Raw genomic sequence first — 14,996 nt, 5'->3', positions numbered from 1 at the left:
GTTTTTTATATGGCTGATAATTCTGGAGTATATCCTGGACATTTCATATATGACATTACAAAACTCTAAGTATGGAAAGCATTTATATTTTTGCTTTAGCACTTAATCTGATTAGGTTCAGGCCATATGTTCCCACCAGCCTGCTGTGGGCTGATGGTTCAATGTCAGTTCAGTTTTCAAATGTTAACTCAGATTTGTCTGGTATGTGTCACTAAGTGGTCAGTCTGGAATCTAGATAAAAGTCAGTTATCTCAGTTCTTTGGTATGCTCATTGGGATCTAATCAACATAGGCACAGGTTAGTGGTGGGTATCCAGGAGCTCATTAACAAAAAACATTATGGGGTCATTTTCCTGAACTCCTACTTCTCCAGTCTCACCAGTGGTACCCTGGGATTTCCCTTTCAGGCCTCCAGTTGGAAAGTGTTCACTTCTGCAATTGTGCCACATCTGGAAACAAGCAGTGGGAAAACAGAGAGATAAAAAAAAGCAACAGTAAGTGGTTCTGCTCTCATGGCCACAGCTTCATCAGAGACTAAGGGTTCCCCTCTCCAAGAATATTGGTTCCTGATGGCTTCACTGCTGCCACTGTTGCTGCCACTGCATGATTGCCTGAGGGCTGGGATGTGAGAGAAGAGAAATAAAGGGGAAAATGGAGGACTTTCCCCCTTCTCTCACTTCTCAAACAAGAACTAGAGGGCTTCTCCTGGAACTCTCTGACTGTACTACAGTAACCACTTTCACGTTTCCAAATGGATTAAGTTCAGGTTGGGGAATAGGGTAGGAGAAGTGGGAAACTCACCACTGGTTTGTTGGATTCTCAAATTCTGATGTTTTTCTTTAGTCTTCCTGCAGCTATTTACTTTTCAGTATTCTCAAACAGCTGTGTCGTGAATTCTGTCCAGGTTTTATGACTGTGTTCAGTGATGGACAAAGAGTAGCAAGTACTTAACCATCTTACCCAGAACTATAATCTAGAATTGAATTTTAAATAAATCACTCCAGTGGTGATATGGAAGGTGAATTTGAAGGGAACAACACTAAAGATAGGGAGATCAGTTAGGAAAGTACTATAGTAATCTAGGTAATAGATGAGATCTCAAATCTGGGCAGTTGGTAATAGAGACGATGATGAGAATGCCAATTCAAGAAATATTTGGGAGGTAAAATTGATTAAGACTCAAAGAGATGACCCTCTTACAAGGCCATAGTTGAAACATGTAAGAAATTCAAAGTGGTCAAGACTTTTTAATGGCTCCATTAAAAAATACTTAGGAATAAATATAACAATAGAAATATAAAAATATTTCTCTGACAACTGTAAAACACTGTTGAAAAGACTACTTCAATAAATGGAAAGACATATCATGTTGCAGTATAAGTCTTGGCATTTGGATTTTCTCTTTTTTGTAATGCAAATGTCTGACTTAAGCCTTGATTGCCCAGACATCCCCTTCAAAGAGGCACCCATTTCAAAGACAGCAACCTCAAAAAACACATTGCTAGCCATCCCCACCCCAGTTCCTACTCCTTTGTTATAGCAATCTTGTTTGATTTGATAACTGACCATTTGGACTGCTTATTTTTTCTCTTCTCTGGTTTCAAATTCCACTCCTGCATTTTAAAATTCACCAATAATGAGGGAGCCCCAGAAACCCGAGGTTCCCACCTTCAATAGAAGCTTGCTCGCTCATTCTCTGTCTCTGTCTCTGTGTCACTCTATCTCCCTCTCTCTCTCCTCTCCCTTTTTGTCTCTGTATCTCTTTTTCTCTCTCCCCAAACCCTTGATCTTTCTGTGTGGCCCCAGGTGTGCTGTGTATTTTCCAGGTGGTGGTGGTGGTTTAGTCGCTAAGTAGTATCCAACTCTTGTGACCCCATGGACTGTAGCCCACCACCACTCCTCTGTCCATGGGATTTCCCAGGCAAGCATACAGGAGTGGGTTGTCATTTCCTTCTCCAGGGGATCTTCCCAACCCAATTACCATGACAACCACCAGAAAAACCCATACAAGGACTAAAAAGAAGAATTGCCTCAGTTCTGGTCCAAACCACACCCCTGCTCTAAAGTAAGTCAAGAATATCCCTCCCTCTCTTTCCAATTACCCACCTTTTACATTGAACTTCTTATATATATGATGTCTGCCCAAAGCAGGTTGAGAAGTTGATTTGTAAGTGAATTCCTGCTTCTCCATTATTCAGCCATCAGATAAAGCTTGTGCTCTTCTAGTCTTGGGGCTTCCCCAGTGGCTCAGACAGTAAAGAATCTGCCTGCAATGTGGGAGACCAGTTTCAATCCCTGGGTCAGAAGATCTCCTGGAGAAGGTAATGGCTACCTACTCCAGTATTCTTGCCTGGAGAACCCCATGGACAGAGGAGCCTGGCGGGCTATAGTCCATAGGGTCGCAAGGAGTCAGACATGACCTAGCAACTAAACAGCAGCAACAGCAGTTCTAGTCTCAGAATTGGTTTCATTATTAGCTGTGCAAATCTGATCAGAAAAAGAACCTCCCTGGCCAAGACAAGAGGTCTGATCCCAGGCTAGGACCCAAGCATGGGTCCAGGCAACCAATTCGGTCACGTGTCCACATGCAGGAAAATGAAATTGGATGCCTATATCACACCATATACAAAAATTAATTCAAAATTGATTTAAGACCTAAATATAAGAACAAAAACTATAAAACTCCCAAGAAGAAATAATGCAGGTAAATCTTCATGATCTTGACAGGCCATGGTTTCTTGGATAAATTTAGACTTCAACAAAATTAAAAACTTTTATGCTTCAATTAACACAATCAAGAATGTGAAAAGACAATTCATAGAATTAGAGAAAATATTTGAAATCATAAATATAATCCCAGATTATGTAAAGAATTCTTACCATTCAATAATATAGAAGTAAATAAGCCAAATAAGAACGGGCGAAGAATTTGGACTGATATCTCTCCAAAGAGGATACACAAATGGCAAATAAGCACAAGATAAAAACGTCCAACATCTTTAGCCATTACGGAAATGTGAATCAAAATCACAGGAAGATACCACTTTCATGCCCACTAGAATGGCTGATAAAGACACATTATAAAAAGTGTTGCAGAGGATGTAATGAAATTGGAACCCTCATACATTGCTGATGGTAATGTAAAGCAGTACATGGTCCAGCAATTTCCCTCTTCAGTAAATATGCATGAATAATGAAAACATGTGCACACAAAAACTTGTACATGAATATTCAAAGCAGAATCATGCATAATAGCCAAAAAGTGAAAACAACCCTCATTCCCATCAATTGATGATTAGATAAACAAAATATGCTGTATCTATACAATGGAATGGGCTTTCCTGGTGGCTCAGTTGGTGAAGAATCCACCTGCAATGCAGGAGACCTGAGTTCAACCCCCAGGTTGGGAAGATCCTCTGGAGGAGGGCATGGGAACCCACTCCAGTATTCTTGCCTGGAGAATCCCCATGGACAGAGGAGGCCTGGTGGGCTGCAGTCCACGGGGTCACAAAGAGTCAGACACGACTGAGCTACTAAGCACAGCACATACAATGAAATATTTTTCATCAATAAAAGGAAATGAAATACACATGCTACAACATGGATGAATCTTATGTTAAATGAAAGAAGTTAAACATAAAAGGCTACACACTGTAAGATTTAATTCATATGAAATGTCCAGGACAGGTAAATCTACAGAGACAGAAAGTAAACCAATGGCTGCTTAGGATTAGGGGGTAGGGATGGGGTGGGATGGGGACTGACTGCTAATGGGTATGGGGTTTCTTTTGGGATGATGAAAATGTTCCAAAATTTGACTGTGATGATAGATATACAACTCTGTGAATATACTAAAAACTATAGACTTGTACACTATAAGTGGGTGAATTTTATGTCAATAAAACTGTTGAAAATGCATAAGGTTCAAAGAAAATCAGTTATATTGAACCAGAGGAATCAAAAGATAGACACAAAATCTTGATAAAGAAATAGGTGTGTTTCTTTAGTAAGGCATTAAATAACAAGATCCAGGTCTAAGAGCTAACTTGCTTTTGAAGTAGTGATGAGTGTAAAATAAATTTTAAGACATGTGCAACAACTACAACAAAAATGACTAACAGTTTCATTAGCATCACTAAAGGACAACAGACGTGGAAAAAAGGACGGAAAGTAAAACAGTCAATTGTTTCCCCTGATGAAGCTGCAGGATTAAAAACCGGGTACAGACAAGAGATCTGCTTTTAGTGAGGCTGGAGATTTGCAAGACAGCTTCCAGCCTAGTGCTTTTAACATGTTTATACAAAATTGGCTGTACCAGCTAAATCACTGCCAAGCAGCTTGGACCTCTCTGGCAGTACCCTTCAGTCACTCTGCAAGGCAGTGGGAGGGGACAGGCATAAACCTAATGATACTTGGTCACCAAAACAAAGCAAGCTGGGAGACAGAATGGAAAATTAACACAATGGGTAAGAAAGCATCTAAGGCATGGCACGCTCTCCCTCCTGTGTCCAACTCATCAGAGAAGGAGATATGACCAGATTAGCCTGGGGACTCGGGTGAGAATTGGAGAGTCTTCAATGACTTCCCCCTTCTACCAGATACCTACCTCCAGGACTAAATTTCAAAATATTTGACAAGTGATAATCGGCCACAGAGCAATCACAACAGTTGCCAGTCACAACACTAGAACAGAGCCTTGGAGCTCTCTTGCTATGACAGACATTACCTGATTCAGTTGCTAGATTGTGGGGAGGTCCTAGAAGTCCTAGAGGCAAGACTGGGGCAGTGGCTCTTCATCAACTGGCACAGAGGATGTCCAAGTCCTCTGCTAATAACTCAAATGGCAGATTCTTTACCGTCTGAGCCAGCAGGGAAGTGCTGTATCAGTATACCTCACCACAAACATAGGATAGGGAGAGTAGAACCTCCTGAAAGCTTTATGAAGGATTGAGCAAGTGGTTGATGCTTCCATTCATGGGACATCTTGCAGATTTCACCGGTGGAAATTTTTCCTCTTGACTGAAGGACCAAAAGATTTCAGTGCACCATGCCAAGTTGTTTTCAAATTTAGACTCTAGAAAGTCACCTAACTGCAAAAGTAGGGGTACACTTCAGTGAAAATCCTGATCCCTACCTTTTCATCATGTAGGAAGCAGCAAAGAAAGCAGGCAACCAGAAAAGGGGACTGATGGATATTGGGCCACACATCCAGCTGCCCCAGATCCGAACACTGAGGCCTGTCTGTCTGTAAGGGGTCTCTCTCTCTGGACTGCCTCTCCCAGCACCAGGGTGCTCCTTCTACAGACTCATCCATCAATGTACACCTAGCTCAATTCCTCTTCCTTTGAAGAGAAGGCCTTCAAATAAAGAGGGAAACTGGATAAGCCAGACCCTGAGGCACAGCCTTTACTAGGCAGAGGAAAATACATCTGTGGGCTACGTATGGGGCTCCTGAGCAATAAAGGGGAAGTGAGTCATTTTAACAACAACCATCATTTTTATTAAATTTATAATCAAATATTACAACAACTTTTCTTTTGTAAACAAAAAGATTTAAACATTTACAACATTATCAGTTTGGGAAAAGACAAACAGTATAAAAATGAGGAAAAGCGAAGAAAAGACAAATCCAAAGACAGAATAAATACAGCCTATTTATGCGCCTGCCCAGCGCTGGTGGCTGCTGCCGGAGTACCAGACCCTCGGCCTCAGAATTAGCAACACCTCAAAATTCTGTCCAGTGCCAACATGTCCAAGGGTGGGATTTTGGTGACTTCAAAGAAGACCCTGCAAAAGGAAGAGGGGTCTGCTCAGTGTGAAACAGGCCAAAGCAAGGAGGCTCCATGGAATAAGTGGGACATTGGTCCTTGGTTCCCTATCTTGCTTTAACTCTGGAACAGAAAGTAAGGTAAAAAAGTATCTGAATCCTTCTTTCCCCTTAAGTGAGGTTAGTCTGGGCCTCCCCATGACGAAGCATAAACCCAATCTCAACTGGAGACTGATACTTACTTGTTCGAATACTTGGAACGTACAGCCTTGAGCCTATTGCAAGAATGAAAAGTCAGTAGGATGTTCAGCTGCCTGACCAAGGCGTGAAGATCAGAGATCCTGTAGCCACTGTAATACTCCAGGATAGGAGCCTGGAAGAAGCAACATGAACAGTAACATTTATGATAGGAAGCAGACCCTTCCTGTTTCCAATACCCAAGTCCAAACCTCCTATCCATAGTACAGGCAGAGAAGATAGTCAAACAATTCAGACTCATACAGCACAGACACTGGCCAATAATTGTAGGGTACTACCTAGAAAAATATGTTTTATCTGCAAGCTAGTGGAATGGCTATATCCATATGTACCAGCTGGATACAAGGCCCCGTCATAGGTATTTAAACTGAAATCCACTAAGAATTCAAGGAACAGGACAGAGTTTATAACTTAGGCAGTCTCAGGTTAAGAGCCAATGGCTAGGCAAACCTCAGAACAAACTTAAGGTCCCAACAAAACAGCCATCAGGAACTTAAGGTTGTTCTTCCTCTCTGGCTTGAACAGCTATCATTTCACGCATTTATTTTCTCATTCAACTTTAAGGATGCCTAGCATGTGGCAAAAGGAGCATTGCAGAGTGTTTAAGACCGAAGATTCTGCAGGCAAGCTGCTAGGGTTCAGATTCCAGCTCCACTTACAACATGACCTTGAACCAGCTACTTAACTTCTCGGTACCGCTGTTTCTAAATCTGCCAAATGGGGATCATCACGGTAATTACATAATAGGATTAAATGAGTTAATATACATAAAGCACATGAAACAGAGTCTAGCACATGCCCATACCATACGAGCTAGGATTAATATTAACCAAGCCTCATACACAATGCTGGGAATACAAGGATGACTAAGGCTCCTGCCCTTGAGGAGTCTGTAGTCTAGTGGGAGAGACGACATGCACACAGAGAATTACAAAATGTGTGGGAAGTGCTACCAGGGAACGGAGCATGGGACACTAGAGGAAAAGAGCTGTAGGACCCATGACTTTTGTCTGGGAGAGCCACAGAAAGCTTTGTAGAGAAGCGTACATCTACAATAGGTGCTAAAAGTCTAATGGGAGTTCCACAGGTAGAGAAAGGAAGATTATTCTGCAAAGCAGGAGTTTTCTTAAAACGTCTTAAATTATTCTCCCGGAACTCATTTTTTTCCAAATATCTTACCTGGAATTGGGGGCAGGGGATAAGAAGTCCACCAATTTGGATCCCTTTCCCTTTTACATGGCCCTGAGATACTTCTGCAGGAATCTCAGGGCTCTACTGAATATTGGAAACCACTGCCACAGGCAAAGGGCAGTCACTGGAATGCTGCTCTCACCTCTCACCATTCCCTGTTAATACGTTCCCTGCTCTGTCCATAGGAAATATCTTATCTGCCTCCCCAAAATCAGTTTCCTTATTGCCTTCACGTCCTTTCAATCATTCTTCCCTCTGCCTAGAATGTCCCTTCTCACATGTTCCTACTGATCTTTCAAGACCCAACTCAAAAGTCATATTCTGTGTGAAGCCTTTCTCATCTATAGGAGTGTGTGTGTATGTGTGTATATAGGAGTGTGTATATGTATATATATATATATATATACACACACACACACATACAGTGTACAGGACTGTGAAGCCAGACTACCTGAGTTCAGATCAGGACTGACATTTAGCTGATGTTAGTACATCCACATCAAATATTAAAATAATGAGATATTTCTATGCTGGTTGGCAAGCAGTTTGCTGCCCTGAGCCTCTCAACCGTCCTCCCTGAAGACTACCAACCTTCCCCAGGATCCAAAGCCTGGTCAGCATAGGGCCTCCAGGATCATGACGCCAGAGCTATGGCCACATCCATTCTGATTGTAGAGTAGGTATATACTTTGAACAGACTCGTAGTTCTCAAAGCCTAGCTCTGCCTCTCATTAGCCAAACATGGGAACTTATTTCTTATCTGTCCAATAGAGATAATACTGTTGATTTCATAGGGTTGTTGTGAAGATTAAGTGAGTTAATACACAAAATGTTTAGACCACCATCTAAGCATTCAATAAATGCTAACCATTATTACATATTCTTTTTCATCATCATCACTGCCATTTACTGAATGCTTTCTCTGTCCCAAGACATTTCAGGGCCTTGTCCAAGTTCACACAACTGTTTTTAGGGCTCTTTCTCAGCACACAGAGGTTTTTCCATCAGTAGTGATGCTAGAATTTCTAGGCTGGAGGGGCCTAGGGGAGGTTGGGAAGAGTATGCTCCTTTGTGAACACACTCTTCTACTTGGATTTCATTTACATCTTTAAAAGTTCATAGTTTTCTAAAGTTGTTTTTATTCACAATTTTTCATAAAATTAAGAAAGCATCAAATATACATTTTATTTATATTGGGGAAGGAGGCTGTGGAGGCCTTCCCCTTCAGAGAAGAGTACTATAGTATATGTCTGAGTCCCCTGTTATGTACACGGACATTACTTTCACTGCTCTATTCTCTGGGTCAGTACTTGCCAAATCCTGTTCCAGTGAGCTCTCCTGTAGGGGGCCAACCTTGCTGAGAGGACTGCTAGGAGCAGGGGTGGCATGGGGGTAAGGCAAGTGGGTCTACTCCACCCCCTGCCACAATCAAAATAATTTCACATTAGTCTGTTTTGTGATATTGGGATTTCAGGTAAGCTGTCTTTAGAACAAATGGTACTGTGACAAAGAAAAATGAAATAAAAGACTTCAAAACCAGGGCTACAGAAAACCTTTAGGCAGCCAGGCCCCTAAGAGGTCAAGATGTTAAAGGATTCATAACAGCACATATGCAGCAGTTTTGTCACAGAGTCTCCCACAACCCTAACTTATACCTTCCTCCAGAGCTGACCCTGTGCTTTTAAATCCCCACCCCGTCTTCCCCACTGCCCACAAGTGTTTACCCAGTGTCCGAGCTTGTTCATGCAGAGCGCCAGGAAGAAGGAGGCAGCAGCGAGCTTGGAAGCCCTCTCCTGGACATAGTCATATTCCACCAGGGTCAACTCACAGATGAAGCGGGACAAGGTGAGTGTCTTCATGCTGGCACAGACACACTAGAGGCAGGAAGAAGACTGACTCAGCAATCAATTCAGAACACTGGCACCAAGCAGATGACCCCTGCACTCACTCCAGCTATCCTACCTTGGGCCTAAATGGTTCTCTGCCTGAGCGATGTACTTCTGCCACCATGACCACACTAAGGACCCTGTCCCTAAAGCACAGAATCTTTAGGAGGGGGGATTCTGAAATCAGCAATGGTATTTGCCATCTTTAGGATCTTAAGCCAAAATACCAACTGTACTTATGGTACCCTCCCACCTCCCTTTTCTGTATATGCCATCCTTTGAAAAGCCAAAGGCCTCCAACTGCTATCTTTGTACCAGGTTCCAGACTAGAAATCTTTTCTTGTTTGAATCTACACACACACACACACACGTATAATTTTAACATACATATATATTACATACATACACACACACAGACACATATATACACATATATATTTATGGGCTTCCATGGTGGCTCAAACAGTAAACCATCTGCCTGCAATGCAGGAGACCCAGGTTCTGTCCCTGGATTAGGAAGATCCCCTTGAGAAAGGAATGGCAACCCACTCTAGTACTCTTACCTGGAGAAATGCACGGACAGAGGAGCCTGGTGGGCTAAGTCCATGGGGTCGCAAAGAGTTGGACACGGCTGAGCGATTAACACTTTTCATGTATATTTATATGTACATACACACACACATAAATCCTACCACAAAACACACTTGTAGAATAAGTGAATAATTACAAAATGATTTCCCTTGTAAGCAATATTCAGGTGAAGGAAGAGAACTTTGCTAGCATCTCCTCTAAACTTCTCATGTGTCCCTTCCTGATTAAAGAATCTTCTTCCCCTCCCCTACTCTGCCCTCACCTCAAAACTTTACAGGCATACCATGGAAATCTGCAATTTTCTCTGCCCACCACCACCACCACCACCACCACACTCCATAAAGATCACCATTCTAGGAGGGTGGCTTGAAGAAACTCCCCTGTCCTCAGTTGTCCCTTTCCCTACCACTCAGGGAGCTACTCTGGGAATGGAGGGGACTAACTCAGCAGTGGGAAAATGAAGATGTGCTTCCGCCCTCTTACCCTAGCGTATCTGCGCAGAAAATGATAGGCGATGGGAATGTTGATATCAAATTTGAGGATTTTCAGGATGCTGGCTTCCATGGCGAGCATCTCATCTCTCTTATAAATATCGTTGCAGATGTACAGGATGTCATCCACACTAGGTGGGTAGCACTCCTGTGGGTGGAGAGGAGAGGCAGTCACAAACAGGCAAAGACAACCCATCCTTCTCTGCTTGGAGATGCAAGGCAGGGGAAGAGGGGGTGAATGATAGGAGGTAATAACGTTCCCTGGAATAAACCTTCAGGGTAGCTCTGAGAGCCAGCATCTGGTTGATGTGAGCAGTCCATCTGAAAAACAAAATCAGACACAGGGGGAGAGGACAAGGCCTTTTTGGGTAGGGTCTTACAGCACTGCAAGTGGCACAACACAGCGCATGGACTGGAAGCACTGACCTCTCTTCTGATAAGTGAGAGCCAGAAATGGGAACTCTGAGGCCTGCTCTGAGGGGAATGGAAGGAAAGAGGCCACAAAAAGGGGAGCTAGAGATGGAAACTAAGCCCACACTTTGTTTCCTAGTCTAAGGAATGAATAAGGATGTTTGGGAGGGGGCACTGTTGGGGTAAAAGGCACTGAAAGAGAGACAGAGAGAAGGGCACAGAGGGAACCCAAGCAGAGACTGAAGGCGGTGGGAGGACATGCAAGGGGGGCTAGACTGGGAAGATCCAGGGCAGATGGTGGGTGAGAACAACACCTCTCTCCCCATTCAGGAGCACCTTCCCATGTCCCGCCCTCTGCAGGTTGAAATTGAGCTTTGGGGTGAGGAAGAGGAGGTAGGAAGACCCCTGAATCCTTTCTCTAGCTGCACCTCACTGCCCACTCCAGCATTCTTGTCACAACTTTCTCTATCTTTAGATCACAAACTGGACCAATCCTCTGGTTTTGCAGACAAGGAAATTGAGGCCCAGAGAGAGAAAGAGACTTGCCTGAGGTCACACAGCCACCTAGTGACAAGACCAGAACAAGAAATTCTCCCTTCTACTGCTCTACTTACCAGTGGCTCCTTCCTTTCTTCTCTTCTCCTATCATCTCCTTACCTCCCCTTGCAAAAGTCTTTCTGTACTTCTGTCTTGTGAGGGGAAGACACTCCTGCTCCAAAAAAACCTAGTGGGGGTCCTTTGTCCTGACAACCAAAGGACAGGCACTCCTGGTTCCAAAATTTGCTAACAAGAGCACCTTGCACTTTCCTTCTCCCTCCTGTGCTTGGCTGGCCAGGGATCCCTAGCTTCTTTTTAACCCCCTTGAGGTTGAGGCAGGGAATACTTGCTCAATTCCCAAGGACATCCCTAGGTAGGCAGAGGGAGGAGCAGGGAGAGAGAGAAGGAAAAAGAGAGAGGAAGGGGAGCAAAGAATGGACTAGGAAGCCAGTGAGCAGGGAAGGGAATGAGCTAGAGAAGGAAGCAGGGAACAAGGGAGAGAGTGAGAGAAGAGGAAGGGAAAGAGGAAGAAAAGCAAAAAGGTTAGGAAGCAAGGGCAGGAAGGAGGGTAGGAGGATAGTAATGAGGGGGAGAGCCAGGGAAAGAAGAGGTCAGGAAGGAAAAGAGGATGGAGTGGAACAAGGAACAAGCATGAGTGAGAGGGAGTTGAGCAGAGAGGGAGCAAGGAGAGAGGAGGTATAAGGGAACCAGGGAGTAAGAGAGTAGGGAAGGAAATGAGTCAGAGAGGAAAAACATCAGGAGAACGAGGGAGGGAGGGAGGGAGAAGAGAGAGAAGGAAGAAAAAGAAGCAAACAGGGAAGGAGGGTTCAGAGAAGGCAATGGCACCCCACTCCAGTACTCTTGCCTGGAAAATCCCATGGATGGAGAAGTCTGGTGGGCTACAGTCCATGGGGTCGCTAAGAGTCAGACACGACTGAGCAACCTCCCTTTCACTTTTCACTTTCATGCATTGGAGAAGGAAATGGCAACCGACTCCAGTGTTCTTGCCTGTAGAACTGTCTATGGGGTCGCACAGAGTCAGACACGACTGAAGCGACTTAGCAGCAGGGAAGGAAGGTGGAAGGAAGTTAAGCGGGGGGGGTCATGTTGCCAGGGTACCATGTAGCAAGGATGGGAGATAGGAAGGGAAGGAGCAAGTGGGGAGGGGAGAGAAGGAACCAGCAGAAAAAGAAGGGGGAGAAGGGAAAGGGGTAAGAGGGGAAGGGGGAGGGGAGAAAGAGAGAGGGGAGCAGGCACCAGCAGAGCAACAGGAAGGAGAGAGAAGGAAGAGCAAGAGAAAGAGTGTGGGACAGAGGGAAGAGAGTTAGCTAGGGAAGGAGAAAAGAGAGTAAACAAAGGAAAGGGAGGGAGGGTGGAGCATAAGATGGAGAGAGAAACAGGGTGGGTAGGAGGGTGGGAAGGTGGTAGGAGGGAGGGAGGCATGGAGGAATGAGGGATAGAACCAGGGTAGGAAGGAGAGGATCATGGAAGGAGGGAGCAAGTGAGGAGGGGAGGAGAAATCAAGAGAAAGATAAAGAAAATGAGGGCTGGAAAGAGAAAGAAGTGGGTGGGCAGATGGAGGGAGGGAGGGAGGGAGGAAGCTCAGCATGGAGTGAGTGTTCAAAGCACAGACTGAGGGATCAAGGAAGGAACTGAAAGAAGGCTGGAGGGAGGAAGGGAGCTATGGAGCACGGGCGGAAGTGTAATGAGCACAGAAGCAGAGTAAGGGCAGAAATGGAGTGAAGGCCAGAAGCGGGGATGTGGGCCAGAACTGGCGCAAGAAGGAAGCAAGTAAGGAGCAAAGGAGGGAGAGTTTGAGTTAGAGAGGGAGGTACTGATCTTGGTAGGAGCTAGCGAGTGAAGAAGAGAGTGAAGGGAAGTGGAAAGCTATTTAGGGATACAGCTGAGGAGGGAACACAAAAACAAATCCACAGTTCTAAAGGTTTTCGCACTCAGTAGAAGTTACTACTTCTCTGTTCCTAAACCATAAGGTTTTATACTATTAGCCTATTTGAAGGAAAAATGAGAGTTGAACAAGACCATTTAGTACCTGAGGAAGAGGAAAGAATCAGATAGTTAGATGGATTATGGCCAACTACTTGCTTTTATAATGCTACTTCAAAAGTAATTTACGTGGACTCACTACCATCTACACTAGGCCATTTTCTCTTAAATGTCTCCAGCACCTAGATTTGGAAACGCTTCCTTATACATGCAATTCAAGACTCCACCAGAGGGAGATGGAGTTGCTGGAAGAAAAGTGGGTGAGGACAGAGAATTATGGTCCAGAAGTAAGCTTTAAAAAGAACAACTCATTTAACTAGGAATATGTCTACATACACACATTTTCAAAGAGGAAACAGGAGAACTTTGTTGATGCCAGGAATCAAATACACCACCATTTGCACCCAATACCAGCTTCCCTGCTATGGAAGATAGACAAAAATTTGATAGGAAAACTTAATTGTGTTCATGAATGTAATTGTATACACACAGAGATACACATATATGCAAATGTATACACATGCATACATGTGGTATACATGTATATAATATATATACACATGCACACACATATATACATACATATGTAAATGTACATACATACATATATGGCTTGGACAGAAATTGATTAATTTTCTCCAAGTCCCATGGATTTGGGCTCACCTCAAATTTTGCTGCAATCAGAAAAGCAGTGGAACCAAGGAGTTGTAACTTGTCCTTCTTGCATATTTCCTTCATAAGGTAGTGATCTACCAGCTTCACTGCCAAGTACAGGGTCTCATGACTCATCTCAAAGCTCATCTGGAGGAATACACAAACAAGGCACGAATTTGAGTGTTGTCCAACTCCAAAGGCATATCCAGATGATCTAACTACCTGGTCTGTGGTATTGAGGACACTGTAACTACAAGACCTAGCCAGCTGAAACTGCTCTGAGTGCAAGAAATGCTTCAGCTAGGTGCCTGGCTGTATCTCTAGTGCCTCTGAGGACCCTGGCAATACCTATCCCTACACATTTGGGTAAATGACAAATCTTACATCAGAGGGAGATGCTCTGCCTTCTCTATGAGCACCTTGGGTGAACACATCCTCTCTCTTTCACCTCCAAAACTTAGATTCTTGCTCTCCGCATTTGCTACGTTATAGTGTAAACCCTTGGAGAAGGCAATGGCACCCCATTCCAGTACTCTTGCCTGGAAAATCCCATGGATGGAGGAGCCTGGTGGGCTGCAGTCCATGGGGTCACTGAGGGTCAGACACGACTGAGCGACTTCATTTTCACTTTTCACTTTCATACATTGGAGAAGGAAATGGCAACCCACTCCAGTGTTCTTGCCTGGAGAATCCCAGGGACGGGGAAGCCTGGTGGGCTGCCGTCTATGGGGTCGCATAGAGTCGGACATGACTGAGGCGACTTAGCAGCAACAGTGTAAACCCTAAGCATGGACTTTTTGTAATGCCAGCGCCTGGCTTAAGTTTTGATTGCCAAAGTATCCACTTCAAAGAGACATCCACTTCAAGAATGGCTATGTCCAATGAACAGACTGCCAGTCACAAGACGAGACAAAGAGCCAGGCCACCTTCCCCACTGAGGCTTCTTTGTTTTAAAGATCTTGGTTGGCTTTGATAACTGATCATTTGGACTGATTTTTTTTTTCTCTTCCCAGGCTTTAAATTTGCCAATAAAGAATGAGCACCAGAAAGCCTAGGCCCGCACCTCTGACCCAGTAAAAGCAGAACCCCCTGGCCTGCATGTTTACATGTGTGTTGTTTCTCTGTCTCCTTCCCTCCAACCTCAACCTCACCATGTGGACCCAGCTGTGCTGTGTAATTTCCAAGCCCTGTAAGTAATAAACCTGTA

At 44.1% G+C, this 14,996-nt stretch overlaps 1 protein-coding gene across 2 annotated transcripts in view; it reads right to left on the bottom strand.

Moving 5' to 3' along the window:
• Positions 1–5,476: 5,476 nt before the first annotated feature.
• The window catches only part of CCNB3 (cyclin B3), a 60,026-nt gene continuing 50,506 nt past the window's right edge, over positions 5,477–14,996 (bottom strand). For both annotated transcript variants that reach the window (XM_024988519.2, XM_010821947.4), the window contains 5 exons: positions 13,799–13,936; positions 10,176–10,331; positions 8,940–9,089; positions 6,009–6,139; positions 5,477–5,786 (listed from right to left, as the gene is read on the bottom strand). In XM_024988519.2, coding sequence (XP_024844287.1) covers positions 5,714–5,786; positions 6,009–6,139; positions 8,940–9,089; positions 10,176–10,331; positions 13,799–13,936 — 648 coding nt within the window. In that variant the 3' untranslated portion in view covers positions 5,477–5,713. The remainder of the gene's footprint in view (positions 5,787–6,008; positions 6,140–8,939; positions 9,090–10,175; positions 10,332–13,798; positions 13,937–14,996) is intronic.

The sequence above is a fragment of the Bos taurus genome, chromosome X (genome assembly GCF_002263795.3).
Source record: "Bos taurus isolate L1 Dominette 01449 registration number 42190680 breed Hereford chromosome X, ARS-UCD2.0, whole genome shotgun sequence".
NCBI lineage: Eukaryota > Metazoa > Chordata > Mammalia > Artiodactyla > Bovidae > Bos > Bos taurus.
Note: the sequence above shows the minus strand (reverse complement) of the source record. Positions and strands in the feature narration are given on the sequence as shown.